The sequence below is a fragment of the Cryptomeria japonica genome, chromosome 5, assembly GCF_030272615.1.
Source record: "Cryptomeria japonica chromosome 5, Sugi_1.0, whole genome shotgun sequence".
NCBI classification, from domain to species: Eukaryota; Viridiplantae; Streptophyta; class Pinopsida; order Cupressales; family Cupressaceae; genus Cryptomeria; species Cryptomeria japonica.
The window spans coordinates 207782378-207804590 of NC_081409.1; the positions used below are offsets into that span (position 1 = coordinate 207782378).

Consider the following 22213-nt stretch of genomic DNA (forward strand, 5'->3'; position numbering starts at 1 on the left):
ATCAAAGTTACTAATGCATATATGACCAAATTTAGACAATTCCACAATTATAATTTTGTTGGGATGCTTTTCAACCCTATAATCTTATTTTATATCTTCATCTAAATTTGAATTTACTTTCCTATAAGTTCTTCTAATCTATTGAACTCTTTCACTTTTTATTAAAATTTAATGATCAATTTAATCTATTTAAAAAATAAATTAAAACAATAAAAAAAAAATTCCCCAAGGCAATGCATAATAATTAGGTAGTGACAAGCTAAATGTTCCATACAATGATGCTCATGGTCTTAAAACAAATTGTGGGTATGTGGTGGCCACACTCCTTTTAAGAGTAAATCCCCAAGCCATGAAGTCTCGGAGAGGTCTATTCATTTGGGTACCAATCTTGGAGGTAAAAACAGGCCAATAGCCTATCTAAATAAAAACACGTGGCAGGCTGTTAAGCCATATTGGCATATAGAGAATTGTGGAACCTGGAACTATAAAAATTGAGAGAGCGGAGCCTGCGTCGGGGAGATGAGGAGTACATAGGTTTGAGGAAAAATGCAAGGTGTTGCAGGGGTAGTGGGAGGGAAATCAACAATATTATTTTATAATAAAGATTGTGTCCCAACCAGAAGATTCACAAAGCCTCATCTCCACTTGAGCAAATGTCTCCTCCAATCTCAGTCTAAATCTCAATTTCGTCAGTATAATTTTTTTCTTTTTCTTTTCCTGCTTACGGATTTTGTTTAAGTGCAGTTCAAGTTTTTGATTTAGTAGGTCAGCATTTCGACCTTCGTAGCTTCCCGATAAATATTATATGGCATCACCCCAGCTTGCAGCTTATAAAGGGAGCCCTGCTGATGGGCATCATCATTGGCACTTTTCTTCTTGTTTGAAACCCAATAACGGCAAATCAGAATTGTTTATTTTTAGTACTACTAGTATTGTAGTTGTTATTGTTCGTAGCTAGTTGCAACAAATACCAGCTGAGGCTTCTTTTATGTTCTTAACGGGCAGTTCTAGTTACCAATGAGTTTTTAAACATTTTACAGATTTTCTTGACTACCAAATTTTTCTCTGTATTTCCTAGTCGGAAGTTAATTCACTGTAGACATTGCCAGGCCCGAATCATGGGAAATTTATGATGTTTTGCATCGATGTCTAGGTCAATCGTCAAGGTTTAGTTTACTCCCAAACTTTGGACACAAGGTCAAAGCCTAAATGAAACAAAGCCTAAATGAAAAAATCCCCTTTATAAATTCACAAAGGCAGTCTAATGCACAAGATCGATGTCTGGCTTGGTTTAGACCTGCAAAACTTTTAGCTTATATACATAAAACTTCCTCAATCCTGTTTTTATTTCTTCTTCCGGCAACTAGAAGATTTCACACCATCGACACGTTACTAGAAACCAGAAATTGCAATGTAACGGAAACGGAATAATGGGCTTGGTGGGGTTGCGCATAAGAAACAAATCCTCTGTACACACATTTATATGGATTCCTTATAAAGATTAATATACCTTTCACATTGATTACGGTGCAGAGATAATAAAGTAACGGAGATTATCTGTAAATGGTGTGGAGTTGCCATTTCTCTGTTTTTCAACTACAGATTTCAAATATACCAGCTCAGACAAACACTTCTAAAAAGCAATAATAAGCTTAAATGCTTCAGAAATCAGTTAAAGCAAGGTCCTATCACTTATGCCAACAATTGTGTAAAATTACTGCGGAGGATTGAAAAACAGTAGATGCAAACATGGAAAGTAGGCTTAACACAACGTACACCTGGAGAAACCCTCAATGGGAAGAAACTCTCGTATGAGTGAGTCTCGGCGCGTATTATATCCGAGTCTAATGCGTATAATAATGTCACACAAACCACTTGAATCTCAAGGCCACAAAAAACCAAATTCCAAACCTACCCGAAACTCCACGAATATCCTATTCGTCAGCTTGCTACAGCCTTCTATGAATATAATAAGAGTGCTGTTCACAAGGCATTAAAGTATTTATATAACTTTATCAACATTCATTTGGCGGGTTTCCTTTGCATTTAACTCTTGGAAGGGGAAGAGACATCATTTGCAACTGTTTATTTGCCCATATGGACAAATTCGTGAAATCACTACTTTCTTCAGTCTGGCTGTTGCTAAATGGTTCCTTCCTTAAACTGGTAATTTTGTCGCCAACTCAAAATTACTCTGTATCTTAAGCACTCCGTTGAATCTCTGATTTCCCTGAGAGGCTCCTGATCAAATCAAAGTTATTTTGACCTTCTCCTATTTCTGATGAATGGTTGGCTGAATGTGCTCGTTGTAGAATGCTAATGTGGGGTCCTCTCACATGACAGCCCTCATTTGGTCTAGCATGGAATCAATGCACTCATACACCTCTCCAAGGCTAGGTGCATTGGCATCTCTATATCTAATTATCTGGACTACTGGAGTAATGATGGAGACTATATATTTTGCATCACCCCAAAAACAATTTTCTTCACTACATCCTTCACCCTCATCCCCTGCTCTGTCTTGGACTCGGGTCATCGATTCCATTCTGCTGTCATAACCATAAGTTGCAATGCCTCTTGCAACTCAAGCATTCTCTCCAAGAGAATGAAATAGGATGCATATCTAGTCTTGACAAGTTCCAAGAATTCCTTCACAGAGAAGGTCCTGAAGGGTGCATGTGAAGTGTGGTGGTTGCAGATAAACATCTGCTCATCAAATGAAACATATCATAGTATTATAAGTTCAACAAAAGGATTAGTTAAACAAATATACAAAATTTTGTTTCATGAAACTTTCTTTTTCCCAATATTATGTCTTCTGCATCCCCATGTCTTGGAAATGTACCCGTCTCAGAAACACAGGGATTTTGGTGGGGATGCGTACCATGGAATACTGCATTTAACCATCCTTACCATTGGTAAGGGGATTACAAGCATAAGGAGAACTATCTTTTGCTAGCAGAATTATGAAATAGGTATGGACTCATGGAGCCTTAGCTGAACTATTTTGTAATAAAGAATGCATGTAAGATCCATATATTCATAATTCTTCCACTATTAGTTTGTTATGAAAGAGAAGTTTGAATACACAACTTTAGTGATGTTTACTGTCAAACAATTACACTACCAATTGCAATATAAATGGAATATAATTCGGCGTCTCCAGATCACTTCACTTCGGTCGTCGAGCCCGGTTAGGGCCTTTAGGGCATTTACACCCCTCTCCTGCCCTATCCATAGTAGAGGGGCCCTTATCCACCCCCCCACTATAGAAAGGGGGGGGTACTTGGCCGAGTAATGGCCGAGGGTTTCCCTCTCTCTAGCGGTCGAGAGCACCCTTACCCTTGTCTTCTCTCCTCCACCATAGAATAGTGGGGCCCACCCCAATCTATACCTGGGTGGGGGGAAATTATAGGGGTGGGTGGGTGGGTGGATATAGTTCGTGGGGGCCCTCAACCTAAAGGCTGAGCGTGTCGAGTCCTTGCGGTCGAGCCGCTGCCTGATCGACCAACCTTTCCCCATGGCTCACCACCGCTTTCTATTGTAGATGAAACCAATGAATACTTAATTTCAGGGTAATTGTTCTATGACCTAAATGTAGACCGAGGAGGATTGCATAGACAATTGGACTACCTTCCTTGACTATGATAAGCCTATTTAAAATTTTAAAGTATCCAATGCTAGTCGAACAAAGAATGACTGTTTGTTGGTGTGAAAGGGGTGTTTTTACCTGGCTAGTTCATCATTTAGGTTCTTTTCAATCATGTTACTTAAGTTTATTTAGGGTAAACATAGGATGGTTATAACTTAGGTTACACATAGGATGGTTATCACTTTATGTCTGAAGTCATAAGATTAAGATACATGTTAATGCATTAGTAGCCTCTGCAAAGATAAGATTTTCCTAACCCGTTAATCTCCTCCATTCTGTTAGATTATCTGATTTATGCTTTCAGAACTGAATATGTTTATCAGACTGTAACTTTGATCTTGATTATGATATTGATATTGGATAATGATGGATTAGATTGACGACCTACTTAACTATGTTAAGCGTCAATCTAAATGCTATCGGGCTAGTAACCCAATAGCATATTAATGTCGATTCATATCTGAATCGGCATTAATATACTATCGGGGTATTAACCCGATAGCATATAATGCTAACAGTTATTGTTATTGTTTACTTTAAACCGATTCATTATCGGTGTGTTTATATTGATCCATTATCATTTGCTTTGACACCGATTCATTATCGGGTGTGTTCATATCGATCCATTACCATTTGCTTTGACACCGATTCATTATCGGGTGTGTTTATGTCGATCTGTCAACATGGCACCGATTAGTCATCATAAACACCGAAGCAAATATGTGGACAGTCACGACCAAGTGACATCTTGGTCGGACATGTCTAAAAGACATGCCCGATCAAGGTGCCACTTGATCATGGCTACCTTGCTACATATACATCATTCAAAAGAAAAGGCATGACATTGAAATCGATAAATGTTCATCCTTCAGACCTGCAGAAGAGAATTACAATAATATTATTGTCATAGTAATAATACCAAAATTGAAAATACACAATCTAGCATATAACTTGTTCATTGAATTGGAAATTGCAATAACATTTACACATGTCATAATCTTATGCAATCCTATGTTCACCTTGGCCTATATAACCAAGGATTCTCCTTTGTAATCTCAATCTTTTTTATCAATCTATCATTTGCATCCTTTGATAGAATACATTATTCTCTCATATGTGATCTCTCTTGTTCTTTCATGAAGTATAGAGCATTCTATAGCCAAATCTTCAGCCAAATCTTGCATGGTATAGAGCATTCTATAGCCAACTCTTACATGCTATCAATGCTAGCTATCAATTCTTACACTGTTGACAACCATTAACAACTGACTCCTAACAATCCACAAGTAGAAAGTTAATTAATAAAGAGTTGGATACAAACATGCTAAAATATATAACAATTTGATTTATGCTATTTACAGTGCCCTATATCTTCTAAGTGAGTAATATTCCACATTATCTTGCTAGGTAACAAATGTTTCTTTTTGCTTTTCTTTGCAATGTATGATGGTCCAGGCTGTTGATAGTTGTGTGCTCCTTAAAATGGGATGGGGTGTTGGTTCATTGACAGTAACAGCACTTGATGGTGCATACGAACATGTCTTAAAGATTTTCATTCAGGATAAATTTGCATGTCCCAGTGGCATGAAAGGATGTTGCACTGTAGGACAAATCAAATTGGGTAATACTATAATACAGATGACGTGCTGGTGAGTTGGATTGAGTATTATTTAAGAGCTACAAAGAGGCAGAAGAAAATCACAGAATCAGAAGTGTATTGTTGCCATGCTCATCTAAGAGTCTCTCAGCCTAGGCTATTCTCAGAATCTTATGCAATGATATGAAAATTCGGACAAATTACTGTTTCTAAGATATAGTTCACTCTTTAGGTTGTTTGATATGTATGGTTTACAGTGAAGCTAGAAAATTAATTTAATGTTTTATTGACCCGATGTTTCTTACATAAGGGTGATTTTATTCATATCTTACTAATTTCTTTAAATTCAAGCGTGCATTATGTTTGAATTTTATTAGCTAGGACAATCTCAAATAGGTAGACATCACTTACTATATTCTCTTTTTTGTCTGCAGTAAGGTACAGGAAATTGATTCGGCTGAGATTGACACAAGATTCCTTTAGAGTTGAAGCGTCCAATGCAGATGTTGGAACTGGCAGATATGAGGAACATGATGAAAAAAATCCACAGGAGCAATTTTCTGTGGATCAATCCCAGATTGATAACGTTTCAAATTTGTAAGTTGTGAATTCAGTTTTGGTTTCCTTACTTCAAATTTATTATCCTTATGTTTGGATTTATACTTATTGAGAGAAAAAAAGAACAATAATCCAAAAAATTCTACTTTATTTTTCTTATATTGGAAGTTTTTCTCACAAGGGTTTCTAGCAATTGTAAGGTGGTAATAATCAGGATTTATTTTTGTAGGCACCTGTTTTTCTGATGCTACTTTTTATTCTCATTAGTTCTATTAATGTAGTTCTTTGAATGATGGATAAGTTACTCCTTGTTCAACTTGCCATAACCTCAATGCTTTCTATTACCTTTTGGGTGACATACATTATTTTTCCAGGCCAGGGGAAACCAAATCTTTGCTCAGTGTCTACAATTATTTGTAGATATGGCTGTGCAAATCCTTACAGCTATCAAAAATTTAATCCCTCATAGATCTCAGACTGCAAAATACTAAGAAGACCTCATCACAATAGTACTACCTCTTTCCTGTTCAGGTGGTGTGATAAAATAGGTCCTCCAAAGAGTTGAGGGCTAGAAAAGGACATCTTGACAAGATAATATCTGAATCACTTAAGCACTAAACCTTATGAAGATATGCAGCGAGTCAAAGGATACTCTCTAGAGAGTGATTGTCATCAAAATTCTGTTGGGATTATAATATAAGGCAAAGTGTGCTTACATCTTGTTATGCAACACAAGATTATGAACTTTATTAGTATACTCTAATTCAATTGGTCAAGAGTCCAAGAATTGTTACCCTCACCTTAGGAACATATTATTATATGCTTGACAACAATGTTAGAAAGGAACACTTTTGAACGCCAATCTTGAAGATCGAGATGAAATTCCTAGAATTCATTATTCCTTACACAATTATGATTGAGAAGTATTAGATAAGATGAATGATGGATTAGTAGAATATGTTAGTAATATTAGTTTCTTCCCCCATGTTGAGTGAAGATTGCATTGATCATAGCTAGAGGTAGTAGAGACCATAAACTATCTATAAGGTTCAGAGACAGTTGGGTAATGTTGTGATGTTTTCACACATTGTCCCATCGCAAATGGGGACCACTGCTTTTCGCTTTTTAGAGTCGTTTTAGGTTAGTTGTCCTAGCTTACCAGCGGTTTCTTAGTTTAAAACCTTTGTGTATGAGAAGGTTTGGTTTGAGTTCGGAATCCATGATAGAGTGTTAGGATTTAGTTTGAGGACAAAATGCTAGAGGTTGTAAAAAATTGTCAAATGTTGTCATATTGCAAAGTTGTCAGGAAAGATGTTAAGGTGGGCAAAAATTGGAAATTTCCTTCCAAGTGTTGTTTTTCCACCCTTTGGAGAATGGTTAAAACCAAATATTGAATGATGAAGTTTGTTTCAAGGTAGTGAAAATTGGAAATTTCCTTGTGGAGGTTGATTTTCCACTCCTAGGGAAAATTTACAAGTAAAGGCAAAAAGGAAGAGTGGAATTTCCTCATCAACCATGAATTTCCACCATTTGACAAGTTGGAAATCAAAATTTCCTTGTACCCATCGAATTTCCACTTTTGGAGATTGAATGTTAAATGAAAAATGAAAGAGGAGTGGGATCTTCCTTGTCAGGGTCGTTTTTCCCCCTTTTGAAATTGAATGAGAAATAAGGTATAATTGAAGAAAAAAATTGAAAATTGGAAATTTCCTTGTGGAGGTCAATTTTCGACTCTAAGGGAAGATTTACAAGGCAGAATAAGGTGAAAGAGTGGAATTTCCTTGTAGACCACAAAATTCCACCAGAGTATCAAAACCCGCTGTGAGTCAGACGAGTTTCCCGAGTTGGCGAGTCGAGTGAAGCTCGGCGAGTTTTTTCGCATAACTTGCCGAGTTCGAGCTTCAGGACTCACACTGCGGCATGTCATGTTTTGACTTGCAAAAAACAAAAAAAATAAGTTTTTTGACATTTTTTTTTGTATTTCATTTTCATTTAACCCTAAAAGGTCTTCTAATTGCTAGTTGTGAGAAGAAGAGAGGAAAAGTGAGAGAGAGGAAGGAAAACAAGAGGCCTAGGTATTTTGAGTCAGCCATGCAACGCTCTTGGATGTGAGCACAATTGGTCCATGTTCGCGTACATCCACTCGAAGAGGTGTAATAGATTGTCTGTGCAGAGGTTGAATGATCCTGTTTTTGTTCATTACAACCTCCGTCTTAGGACCAGACAGGTTTTGGACACTGACTCCTCTCCGATCACTCTAGTGGAGATCGATCCAGAGTTTGAGTGGATCTCTGAGTCTACCCATCCCGTCTTCATTGAGCAGGACCATGAGTGGGTTGAATAGGAAGACATAGAGGCTGAGGCTGTGGCTATGGCAGAGGAGGAGTATAGAGCACAATCCCGCACAGGCGGAGACTATGGCTACTTAGTCATCCAGGACCTACCTTAGACGCCTTTGTAGGAGGTAGACAGACTACTTTGAGGTTGAGGTTGAGGATGAGCTAGAGCCTAAGCCATAGACTTGTTTTTGTTTACAGTTACATATATGTTTGGGAACATTTGATGTCATGGATTTAATATACATTTGACAACATTTTTAACTCTATATATTTATGTTTTCTATTTCCTTCAGCAACAATTTACATTTCTATGCATGTGATGAATGTATGTGATCAAATTACCTTCTATTTGATGATGTTATAGTGTCTTTAAGCTTTATTCAATAATGGGTGCATGAAACAAGTTTTAAATCGTTAAAAATCTCTAAATTTCAAGGGTTTTTTTATTTTGCCGAGTCATAGCTGAGTCACGAGTCGAGTCAGCCTTATCGAGTCAGAGTCTGGGAACTTTGAATTACACCCTTTGTTTGAAAATGAAATTTCTTTGTGTGGCTCGAATTTCCACCCTTCCTTGTGCATATTGGATTTCCACCCTTTGGTGTTGAATTTCAATGAAATTATGAAATGGAAGAGGGGTGTCAACTGTGAGGGAATGCCAAAGGAAACAAAATAAAAGAATTTTATTTGCCTATACAAGGCTGACTTCTACATAAAGATGAAGCAATCCTTTCATTCAAGCATTCATTTCTAAATTCAAAATTGTAAAAGGCAGAGCAAGTAAAATCATTTAAACTTACATTCAAAGCAAAATTCAGCATCATTTAAGGCTGAATTAAGGACATTAAGGAAGCAAGTTTGTGGCAGACCTGAGGTGACCTTTTTAGTGACTATTTGAGGCAGACTTTGAAGCAATTTTTCACCACTTTGCAAGCAGAATCAGAAGTATGAATTTGACCAGACTCAAGAAGGGCAAATTTTTTTAATAAAATGGAGACAAACACCTTGATTTGGAGTGAATTTCTTCAGAGCATTGATCAATTTCCAGATTTGGAACATCAGCATTTCCAGTTTTAAGCATAATTTCCAGAATATTCTCCAAGATTTTAAAATTTATTTCCAGATTGGGAGGTGTTTTTTAGGAGGCATGATTTGCAAGATGTTAGTATTACTTTCATTTACTCCTTAGTGTTTTGATGCAAAATCTCTTTGTCTTTCAGGTTTGATGCATAGGTGAAGCAATAAATAAGGAAGAGCATGGAATGAAGGACTTTTCCACCAAATCAAGAGGACTTCATGGGGATTTCTCCACAAGGATAACGCCAGGGAGTTCAAGAAGATGAGGAATGATGCATCAAGGCTCAACAACATGAAGGCTTCATGTTTAACAACACAAGGAAGGACAAGATTCACACTCCAAGAGTGACAAAGAAGATGATAGAGTTCAAGGTGTTCAAGTTCAAGACATAACTCTGCAATGAAGGATATTTTACAACAACCTTGAATTTCCTTCACAAATCCAAGATCACTGCTAGTACATCAAGGTAGGAATCCAAGACAAGCAATTCTAGATGAAGGATATAATGCATCACTAGGACGTGGATTCTCGAGTGTCAAGATTGAAAGTGAAATGTGATCAAGGAAGGATAGTTTCAAAAGAGTTAATCAAAGTTAGAAGGTCGACTTGATCAAGATAATGCAATTTGGGAATATGATCCACCGCATCACACCAGGCAATTGGGTAATGTTGAGTATCAAGAGATATTGCTTAATCACAAACACTTTGTGATGATCTACATGAGGAGCAAACTTTGGTGGCATCTAGTCATCATTCAACCAATCCGGTTATTCCAAGTCAACACGTCCAAGTTCAACGAACTTGACTCATCCTGTCAAGGAGTAAGTGACAAATGGTGCTTCATCAAATATTATTTAATGTACCTAACCTCATTTTCTATTGGTTAGAACTCAAAGGAGGACATGTGTCCTAAATAATGTAATTTTCTCATTGGCCAAGGAGTTTGTTGTAACAAACCCTAATTGGAGTTTTATTGTTGAATCACGACCATTGATCTCAAATTGATCTGAGTCATTGAGTTGTAAAGAGTCCTCTATGTAAGGCTCAAATCTCTCATTGTAAAGGTTACTAGTTGGTAGTAGAAGTAGTTAGAAGTAGCAGTAGAGTAGGAGGAAAGGAGATTGTTGCCAAGACTTGATGTAATAAACATAGTTTCTTTATTGAAGTTATTGTGGATTTTGGTGTGCTACTTCAACTTGTTGCATGGTCTCTACTTCTCATAGCGTAGATCTTAATTAGATGAATGGAAGACGTTATTGTTGATGAATGGTGAACCTATGTTCATACCACTTCGAGTTTGTTGATTGCAAATTGCAGTGCGTGGAGTTTGTTGTTCATAATGTTGGTGTGCATGGGTGATATGAAAATCATTTTCTTATCCTTAGAAGATTGCACCCTCTTTATGTAGTTGTTCCCGCATGGCGAAGCAAAGCTTAGTTTGGTTGCACCTAATCAATAGTCATTTCTTACATTCTTAGGATTATCATAGGATTTCTATACCCTTATTTCTTTTGTCTTTTATTTTCCAAGTATTTAAGTTAGATTCCATGTTCCAAAAGAGTTAAAGTAAAACACAAGTCCCCTTGTGATTCCAGCAAAATCACATCATATCACTGAGTCTATCCTAAGCAATTAAGTCGCATAGTTCACATTATAAACCTTGGAGTTTCCTTATTTGATCACATCATTCAGCATATAAGGTTTCTTTGTTCAAGAGAGGATAGAATACCTTGGTATTTTATTTTGTGTTCGAGGTGCATAAAAACACATCAACATGTAATATTACAGATTAAAATCCAAAGTATCCAATCTTTTCTCAATATTACCTTTAATATGGTAAAAATAATTCTGAGTTGCATCTTCCATTATGATGTCTGGCTACCTAAACCATTGAGTGCTTTTTGGGTTTTGGATATTTCTTCACAAAAATATCTTTATGTAATTACTATTCTCCCGTCTTTCAATTTTTTGATATAAAAAAAATAATATATATTAAAAATGTTGTACATATTTTTTAGATTAGTCTCTGTTAAAATTTTCAGACCATGGTAAGCAGATTTTGCACTTAGAAATTTAGCCCCAACTGCAAAGTAGCTTGAAATGAAAAACTCCCATAAAAACAGCAGATCTGAGTATGCTAATCTACAAACACATACCGCTGAAAATATGAACAGCAACTACTCACAAATCTGAATCCTCAATTCTGCATCTATGTCCAATTACAACTGAAAAGAATTACACTGCACTGGCTCAACACTCAAATATGCTTTCGCTATCTATTTCAATGGTGTGCCCAAGTTCTCTTTTATAGAACAAAGAGACCTCTAGGGTTTACAATGGAAAGTCACCATCTAAGTGGAGTGCCTAAGCTGGGAGAAAAAACTATAGCATAAAAGTGCCTTGTTCTAAAATAAGAACAGCATCTCACTCACAGAATTTAGAATCCAATTTAAATATATGAAAAGCAAGTGTTGTCATGCTAAAAGACAGAGGAATTGCACCCAGCTAAAAGTTAAAAAAAACAAAAGAAAAAAAGAAACTGATTGTTGTGCTGAATCTGGTTGAGTGCCCTGGAGAACAATTGCCAAGCAACAAGTACAAAAAACTAACAGTTTCTTGATGTACTAGTGCATGCAAGGATTTTGTACAATAGGACAGCAATTGCACCATTATCTAAAAGGATATATTATACAAAAACTATTTTTTATATTTCCTACATTCATTTACAAAGGAGTATCTAATGACTGAAGGACTGGTGTGTAGTATATTGCCTACTTACAGGCAGCACAGTAAAGAACAATTTAGGTTGTACTATTAAAATAGACTTCCACAGTACACAGTTGCAGCAGTAAATGATCTCAGATTAACTTGAATTTTAATAATTCTGAATGGTTTACAATCAGAAATGTCTCTGCACACTCAGAAGTTACAGTAATTTTCAACCTACTTGCTGATTCTATGTTACTGAGCAACCAATAGGTCTGTGGGAATGTCCTGTCACCCATTTCATGCTCAGTGATCAGATCTGGACAAGTCTGAACCCCCAGCAAATCATATCTCGGCGAAATTCTTGTATATAATTGATCTGTGTACTGGCATGACTGGTTAGTGTATGCCTGGTGGTATGGTCGACTGAAGTAGGACTGCTGGTTGATGACTTCGATTGAGTGTGTAACCCTCCTGTTTGGTGTGATGGTGTAGCCTTGAGCCTGTAACTTTTCCTCCTTCCTTAGCTATTGTCTCCAAGGATTTTGTTCTCTTCAGCTAGATGACTTGAAAAATTTAAGAGAATTAATTTTCAATAATTCAAACACATACCTCCCAAAGTGCTCCAAGATACGATTTTATACTTAATGAAAAATAGGTCCCAAGGCCCTAAATTGGGTGCCACAATTTGAAATTTGAACTGTTTTTTAATTTTATTTTATATTTATTATTATGTTGTTTATTTTTTTTAAATTATATAATATATATTGCAGTGTTTAAAAAAGCTATTTTTATTTTTTATTTTTTAAAAATAACAAGGCAAGGCTATTGGTGGGAAAAAAAGGGATCTGACAATCCTCCCTTAAATTGCTTACCCTCAAGAAACTTAAGATTTGAATACTCAAAAAGGTCCACTTCTTCACATGTAGCATCTTCTAATGGAATATTCTTCCATTTCACCAAATATTCTGGAATATTATGGAATGATATTGTTCAGCATCTAATGGTGGTACCTCTTAAGAGGGTATGACCTGCTGTCCAAGAGCCTTTTTAAGGCACGACACATGAAACACATTGTGAATTCTGCTGTTTTTTGGAAGTTCCAGTGCATAAGCAACTTCACCTATTCTTCAAATGACCTTATAAGGCCCATAAAATCATGGCTTGAGCTTTTCCACACCACATCCCCTTGAGGGAAGCCCATCTCTAGGGCTTTAACCTCAAGAAGACCATGTCTGCCATACATTTTTTGCTGATTTTGGGCTTGCTATAGGTTCTCGTTGAGTGCATTCAAAATGTCTAGACTTTATTGTACTAAATCTCTAGCTCTAGGAACTTTACTATTTGAAATAATCAAATCCATGAATGAAATCACATCATAACCATAAAGGGCCTTCAAAGGAGTCATACCTATAGACATGTGATGAGTAGAATTGCAACAATACTCTCTAAGGTGGAGCCACTTAATCCATGTCGTTTGCTGCACTATGACATAATTCTTCAAATACCCTTTCATCTTTTTGTTCACAATTTTTGTTTGTCCATTTGTTTGAGGATGATAACTAGTGCTTGGAGTTAATTCTGTAAGAGTTCTTGGCAAAACAAACTAATGAATCAATTGTCCTTGTCACTCACAATATTCCTTGGTAGCCATGTACTCTAAATATCTTTAAAGAACAAATCAACCACTTGTGGAGCCTTGAATAAAAACGAACAATCTTAGTGAGTCTATACACTATTATAAAGATGCAATCCTTGTTGATGATATAGCGTTTGTAGAAATCTTACAGGCCGACTCAGCAAGATCAAATGTGTGAATGGCCTATTGGCCTTACACATTTGATGAATCTATCAACTTATGTTAATCCTTTAATATCTTTATTAAGTCACATATGCATTATCAGGTTTAATGATTAAACATACATTATCGAGTTTGACTTATCGGATTTGTTTCAAAGGGCCCGACTTTTGGTTAAAGTTCGCCACCCCTCATTTGAAGGCATGCGATGCTTCATGAAGGCTGTGCCTCCTTGATGAGAGCCGACTCTTGGATATCTCCTTTTGACAGATATATATGGACGTGGTCTTCCCTCTATGGAACTGAGATCAGACAGTAAGTTCAATCATAATTAGGCAAATCGAATTCATATACAAGCAGATCAATTGATGGTGAGAAATTTTTGCAGCGTGCTCGGGGGCGACGATAAGAGCTTATCGTCTATGGTTGGGAAGGCACTAGATTTGATGTTTGCCTGTGGTTAACAAGCACTACCTTAAAATCAACATGGTATCAGAGCCAGGTTCCTTCTATAGAGCCTAACCGCTTGAAGGTAGATCCTGTGCTCTCAAGGGAAATTCAATTAGAAAAAATTGCAGATTTATGATCTCTTCCAGATCGAAAGGCGACTACAGAGGATAATGCAGCTTTTACACTCGCTGACCTCCGCCCTTCACAGTGGCGTCGGTCAGGCGTCTAAACAAATCAGGTGGCAATCAGGGGATCGAGTCTCCCCATGCCTCAAGAGCAAGTATGATGGCCCAAAATCCTTTTCGTCTGAAGTTCCGTGGGGGAATGTAGACAACAACCTGTGCAAAATGTTGCCTGCTGCCCAGTCACAGGTTTTCGCCCAAGATTTCAAAGCTCGCAATTGTCAGCGTTGAAAGATGTTGGGTTGTGACTCGAACTCGGGCTGCTGTGGCTGGAGAGGTTTCTGCGCTCGATACAAATTCTTTGAAGAAGAAGAAAGGACTAGAGATGGAGCCCACAACCCTGTGGAATCGGTACTTGGATTGGCTTTATCAGCACAAGGAGCTCGGATTGTATATCGATGTCAACCGAATCGGGTTTATAGATGAATTCGTGGAGGCGATGGAACCCAAGTTTCAAAGAGCTTTTAAGGCCTTGGAAGAACTTGAGGCTGGTTCGATTGCCAATCCAGACGAGGGCCGCATGGTCGAGCATTATTGGCTCAGTAAGTCTAGTATTGCTCCCAATCCTAATTTGCGGTAGCAGATTGATAGAACGCTTGATGCTATCTGCAACTTTGCTGACTATGTAATCAACGTCAAGGACGACCTCTCTACTCAGGGCATTGCCTGATTCTTGTTGCCAACTTCCCAGCGTGACTTCACTTTGAATTTGGTTTTGGAAGAGTTGTAGAAGGATCCATGGGCGGCGCAGACAGATGCAAGAGCTGCACGTTGCACTGGCTCTGCTCTCAGCGTGGCCGCGGGGCTGGTTGGGGCTTTTGTGCTTGGCACTGCTGCCAGAATTATGCTTTTCATTGGTGGTCCCTCTACCCAAGGATCAGACACTGACGAATCTCTATTCAAGGTAGGAAGATTGCTTGCATTTCTTCACAGAGGAAGAATCAACATTCAGAGGGAGTCTGACATATCGTCAGAAGTAACCTTGGACGAAGAGATCAGAAGTTTGATATTTGCTTTAGAGGGAGCTTGTTTTTCAGCTTCAGAGGGAGCTTGACATTTCAGCTTCAGAGGGAGCCACATCATCATGAAGATTTGGTTAATGCATTTTTCTCCGTGATGGAGAAATTTGAGGCGAAAGCCCTTGTTAATGAGTTCTTCTCTGAGAGAGAGAAGTTCAAGGTGCAATCCCTTGTTAATGAGTTCTTCTTTGTGAGAGAGAAGTTCGAGGTGCAATCCCTTGTTAATGAGTTCTTTTCTTGTGAGAAGTTCGAGGTGCAATCCCTTGTTAATGCATTCTTCTCTGGGAGAAGTTTGAGGTGAAAGCCCTCGTTCCACCCTCTGCAAGTAGGTATGGTGGATCCACCCTCTGCGAATAGGCATGGTGGAGATGCATTCTTCTCTATGAGAGGAGTTTGAGGTTTTAGCCCTTGTTATGCATTCTTCTCTGTGAGAGAAGTTTGAGGTATTAACCCTTGTTGTGCATTCTTCTCTGTGAGAGAAGTTTGAGGTTCTAGCCCTCGTTCCACCCTCTGCAAGTAGGTATGGTGGATCCACCCTTTGCGAGTAGGCATGGTGGAGATGCATTCTTCTCTGTGAGAGAAGTTTGAGGTTTCAACTCTTGTTATGCATTCTTCTCCATGAGAGAAGTTTGAGGTATTAGCCCTTGTTATGCATTCTTCTCTGTGAGAGAAGTTTGAGGTATCAGCCCTTGTTGTGCATTCTTCTCTGTGAGAGAAGTTTGAGGTTCCAGCCCTTGTTCCACCCTCTGCGAGTAGGTATGGTGGATGTCATGTGAGAGACTCCATGACTTAGTATTTGTGTGTATTCAGCCTCTGGGAGTAGCCATTGTGGTCAAACATCATGATGAGGTGATATGCTATCACGATCAGGTGATAAGCTTCTTTCATTCACATGAGTGTAGTCATTATGTTAGTCATCTATGAGGTGATGTGACTTGTAGAGATTAAGAAGGATTCCTCCCTAGCTAAGAGGGAGTGTTGATGATATAGTGTCGGTAGAAATCCTACAGGCCGACTCAACAAGATCAAATGTGTGAATGGCCTATTGGCCTTACACATTTGATGAATCTATCAACTTATATTAATCCTTTAATATCTTTATTAAGTCACATATGCATTATCAGGTTTAATGATTAAACATACATTATTGAGTTTGACTTATCGGATTTGTTTCAAAGGGGCTGACTTTTGGTTAAAGTTCGCCACCCCTCATTTGAAAGCATGCGATGCTTCATGAAGGTCGTGCCTCCTTGATGAGAGCCGACTCTAAGATATCTCCTTTCGACAGATATATACGGACGTGGTCTTCCCTCTATGGAACTGAGATCAGACAGCAAGTTCGATCATAATCAGGCAGATCGAATTCATATACAAGCAAATCAATTGATGGTGAGAAATTTTTGTAGCGTGCTCGGGGGTGACGATAAGAGTTTATCGTCTATGGTTGGGAAGGCAACAGATCTGATGTTTGCCTGTGGTTAACGAGCACTACCTTAAAATCAACAATCCTTACCTTGGCTTTTCCAAAGATTTGTGATGAAATCCATTGAGATGCTCTCCAATTTCTGATTTGGAATGGGTAAAGGATGCAATAAATCAGTTGGAAATACATGTTCCACTTTATTTTGTGGACAAGTTAAATTCTCTCTAACATGCCTCAAAACATCACCCTTGAGTCCCGTTGGTCTGATTTTATGCATGTTCAACACAAAATAAAATACCCAGAGATAAACATGATTGAAGGTAAAATACCCAGTTTTGTGGGGGAGTTTTTTTGAAGTTTTCACATGATCGAAGGTAAACATGCATGTCAAACAAAATTTTGGGGGTTTTGTGATCCGCATGGGAAAGTGCTCGAGTCTCTCCAAATCTTCAACCTCCGCTATCTCGTTTGACAAGTCCATTCGAGGTCACTGCCTGGTTACCTTCGACACTACAAGGCAGGTGGGACATTTTGTGGAGCCACCATTTCGAATTTCCCTCTTGTTCGGCACCTATTCCTTGTGGTTTTTGTCGACCATCAACAATTCTTCTTCGACAAGTATGCCTTTTCGAGATATAGCAAACTTAAAATATTAATTTTTGTTGCTATACATTGTAATATGTTAATTTAGCTTCTTATGCTAAATTAATATAATGGGTTATGGATCGACATATATGTAATTTCTAGTTTTATAGGCATCCTTTCAGAGATCTTATCTGATATCAAATGTACAAAGTGCAATACGGAAGATGCTTGTAATTGCACTCATAAGTAGTTGATTAGGCCCTTTACCTAATCTTGTATTTTGTATTTGAGCTGAGAAGGGAGGTTTTCTTTATTAATTCTTTCCTCCTGGAGCTCTTGAATCAGTTTTTTTATATAAATATAATATATTAGTGGCTTACCACTTTTGCCCAAAAAAAACCTAAAAAACCCAGAGATATCCTATTCTCTCTTGATCAAAATCTTCTATGTGCTAAACAATTGAATTGTGTGATCACAAAGATGACTCCAAGTTTCCCAAATGCGTACAGATTGTCTTAGTCGATTTGTTGTGATTTGTTGATAATCTCAAGGGGGACTTACATAATGGATCAAGGAGTTAATCAATCTAAGGATTCTGCTGATTCTCGACACTTGTAACTTTTTTTTTTCAAAATGATTTTGCAATAAGCTCTTTTCAATCCTACTTCTACTAAGACTTGGAAAAAAAGAAAAAAGGGTGAGGGGTTAGGAAAATAATTCTAATCCTAAACTAATCCTATGAACTCTGGAGATAGAAATTGCAAAAGTGTAACCAGTGCTGGCGAAGGAACGAGTAACCTCCAATGGAGCAGCAAGTACGTCATTGGGGGAGTCAGAGAAGAACATAGTTCGGCAGGTGCTACAGACAACAGTACCCATCAAGGTGGCAAAACTTCTTCAAACTATGCCGAAATTGAGAATGGCAATTGCCAACACGGTCATCCAAAAACAATGTAAGCCACACAAGGAGGAACTGACGGGAAAACCACCACCCGAAGGGAATGAGTCCAGTGATCCAATGTTGCTGACGGTGCGCATTGGGAGGAAGTCGGCGGTCGTCACAACAACGGATTATGTTATTCATCGTACGAACACAACAACGGCATATGTCATCCATCGTATGGACACAACAACAACGTACAACATCCATCATACAAACACAACAACAACGTATGCCATCTACCGTACGAACACAACAACTTACATCGTCCATCGTACGATCAAAATGGCGTATGCCATCCACCGTACAAACACATGTACAAGCACGCCAACGGCTTCATCTGTACGCCATATGGGAAGAGAAGTCCGCACGGATTGAACCGTACAAGGAGTTTCCATGGCATCTGAAGAAGTCTGTATGACGACATGAGACAAATTCGTACAAGGAGTTCATATGCCAATTGGAGAAACATGTACGGTTTCCAAAGGGAGCAAGTCCGTAAGAGGAATGGCAATTGAAGAAGTTCATACGACATGAAGCAAAAATTGTATGTGGGGGTAGTTTGCAGAAGGCCGTATGAGTTCAATATAGGAGACAATTTGTCAAGTTGTATAGGCAGAGAAGGCAGAAAGAGCCGTACGGTCGGGGAAGATTTATGTTGGATGAGGGGAAGGCAGGAAAAATGAAGCAACCTCTAGTACAACCATCAATTTTGAAGAGCATAATACAACTTGATCAGAATCTTGACATCATATGTTGGTTAAACATTGTGAAATCTCTATTTTTTGGCATCTTAAAAAATCACAAAAATCATTTGCGCCATGGAGTTCTGTTTGGTTTTGAAGGTCTAAGTTTGGTGTTGGCGGTGAGGGCACTACCTTAGGACCTTGCCCTGTACCGCAACAGGGAGTGCACCTTGGGCACTACCTTGGGATCTCGCGAGGGGCGTTGCCCCTCGATCTTGCAAGGAGCACTGCTCCTTGACCCCGCAAGGGGCAAACCCCCATTTGATTTGGCAGGTACACTACTAGTTGGGGTTGTCTTGTCCAAGTCATTGTTTGTCATTAGTCCTCCCGATATTACTTGATGTTTGCTTGTTGTATGGAAGACGACTTTTTCTTTTGGGGGGGGATAATGTTGTTGGCATAAAATTCTTATTGTTATGTTTGATAATTTTGGTTACTCGACAGTGTATTAATTAATTGTATTAAGTGGGTTGTCACTCTCAGGTAGTTATGTGCCGGTTGGTTGATGGTTGTGTACCTCTTGGCAACCATCGGGTTGTTTAAATATGTTGTGTGCAAGGAAGGCAGTATGATATAGTCGGGTGAATTGTAATCTTTGACCGACCATCTCTGGTCTTCTTCTCTGTAATAATGGCATGTGTGAATAAAGATATATTTTCCTATCGTGTCTAGTATGTGTTGTCATGTACATTATTATTTCTTGTATTTATTTTATCGCTTGTAGCGGTAAACATTCGCCATGTGGAAACAACTACACAAAGATGGTGCAATCTCCTAGGGGAAAGCAAATGATTTTCATATTACTTATGCACACCAACACCATGAACAATGAGCATATATCAATTGATGCGAAGCTTTTAATCAAGTTCACTTTAACCACACATTGCAATTTGCAATCAACAAACTTCAAGCAGTATGAACATTAGGTTTCACCATTCATCAACAATAAGATCTTCCATCCATCCAACAAACATTTACACTATGAGAAGTAGAGACTATGCAACAAGTTGAAATAGCACACCAAATTTGAAAGAAGTACATTTATTACAACAAGCCTTGGCAACAATCTCCTTTTCTCCTACTCTACTGCTACTTGCTTCCTAATTATGAACTTCTAACTATTAACCCTTACAAATGAAAAGGATAGACCTTTTATAGAGATCCTAGTTACAATTCAAAGGCTCAGATTGATTCAAGATCAATGGTCGAGATTACATGACAAAACCCTAATTAGGGTTAACTCCATTCGACCAATGATAAAATTACAATGAATTGGGTGCATGTCCCTCTTTGAATTCTAATCAATGAGAAAATAGGTTAGGTATGCTTGAACAAACTTTGATGCAATGCCATGTGTCGCTTGCTGCATCCTTGAATGAGTCAGATTCAAGAACTTGGATGTCCCAATGTGGCACAACTGGGGTGGTTGAATGATGACTGGATGCTACCTCAGCTACATCATGCAAATCATCACAAAGTGTTTGTGGTTGAGCAATATCTCTTGATACTCAACATCTCCAGTCGCTCAATGTGATGAAGGTAGTGGAACATATTCCGAAATTGTATCATCTTAGCATGATCAAATCAACTTTCAAACTTTGCTCAACTCTTCTGAAACTATTTGCTTCCTTGATCACTTTTGCACAATTTCATCTTTTTATAACTTGGGAATTTTATCCTTGAGATGCACTTCATCCTGATGATGCTTGTTTCTGACCCTCGTACACTTGACTTGAACTCCTTCATTTGGTTCATGCTTGATCATCCTTGTGTATGACGTAGGAAGTATCTTCATTGTTGTACTAGCCTTGATTATTGGATTTCCGGAGATTGTCTTATGTTTTTCCTCATTGAACTCTCATTTTGAAGATCCTTGGACTTGTCTCCCCTTTGTATTGCAATGTTGGAAGTGTGAGGGGTAAGTGTGATCCCCGTTTTACTCGAAGTCCTGATGTTCATTTTCCATGTTTGATAAACTTGGTGCCGTGATGCTCTTCATTGTGACTCCTTACACATTCTTGTGAAGTCTTCTCTCTTCATGTGAATGAATCTTGACACTGCATCCCTTAGTGAGCTTCATCCTCATGTTGCATTTGCCTCTTTGATGCCTTTGTGGAATTCCTCATTGCAAAGCAACTCCCTGCATCATTTCATTCTTATCTCCCTTGTAATGATTCCTGAAAAAGAACAAACACTTATGAATCATGATTGTCAATGCAAACAAATTATGATAGGGAAATCAAAAGATTAACCTTGCACTCTAAATTCATTATGAAAAACTTTGAAAAGGATTTAAATCTGAAAACAATATTTTAGGTCTTTGAAATGCATCAAGCTCGTGAGGGAATTGCTCAGATTTATAATTAAATTACTAGCTTTCTCTCTCATAACCATTTCCTCCTATCTTGTTTCCTTCAATGTCAACTTTGAAATCTGATCTTGATCAGACCTGTCCCTAATTCGCTGTAGGTCTGCTCTGCTCCTAATTCGCATTAGGTCTGCCTTTGTATTGCAGATTCGCTTATAAACTCTTTAAGATATGGAAATGATCCTTCATAGACCTGGAAATGTTTGATCTTCTTATGATTAATGTTTTTTTTGAGATTGGGAAATGCATGGTTCCAGGTCTGCTTCTTCGCTTCTGGTCTGATTGCTTCCTTTCTTTGAGTCTGATTTGTCTTTGATTTTTTTTTGTGGGAATCACTCCTACTTGTCCATGGGCTTACTTTCCTTCAGGCTGTAAATCGCACCTCTGCCCTAATAATTGTTGATTGTTGATTTGAAATGTAGATGGTAGAAATAATCTTCATGCTCTCTCTTTATAGGATTCCTCAAACACTTGCATTTTGTAAAGGATAAGTCGGCCTGGGTTCTTTTCAATTTGTTTTCGTTGTGAATTGTCTTTCTTTCCATTTGAAATTGCACTCACCACTCATTCCTCAAACACTTGCATTTTGTAAATGATAAGTCGGCCTGTGTTCTTTTCAATTTGTTTTCGTTGTGAATTGTCTTTCTTTCCATTTGAAATTGCACTCACCACTCAATCTGGTCAGCCATCTTAATGATTTGCCCTTGCATATGGTTTGGATGGAAAACCTACCTTGTACACCCCAGGTCGGCCCTAATTGCATCTTACCTTGAAT

The 22213-nt window shown here is 38.1% G+C and overlaps 1 protein-coding gene across 2 annotated transcripts in view; it reads left to right on the forward strand.

The window, feature by feature from the left end:
* Window positions 1-373: 373 nt before the first annotated feature.
* Window positions 374-22213, forward strand: part of LOC131054615 (protein PAM71-homolog, chloroplastic) — a 144514-nt gene continuing 122674 nt past the window's right edge. The window contains exons 1-2 of one of the 2 annotated variants that reach the window (XM_057989159.2): window positions 374-688; window positions 5684-5846. In XM_057989159.2, the coding sequence (XP_057845142.2) occupies window positions 547-688; window positions 5684-5846 (305 nt within the window). In that variant the 5' untranslated portion in view covers window positions 374-546. Of the gene's footprint in view, window positions 693-5683; window positions 5847-22213 lie in introns of both variants that reach the window. The other variant, XM_057989160.2, reaches the window with a different exon arrangement.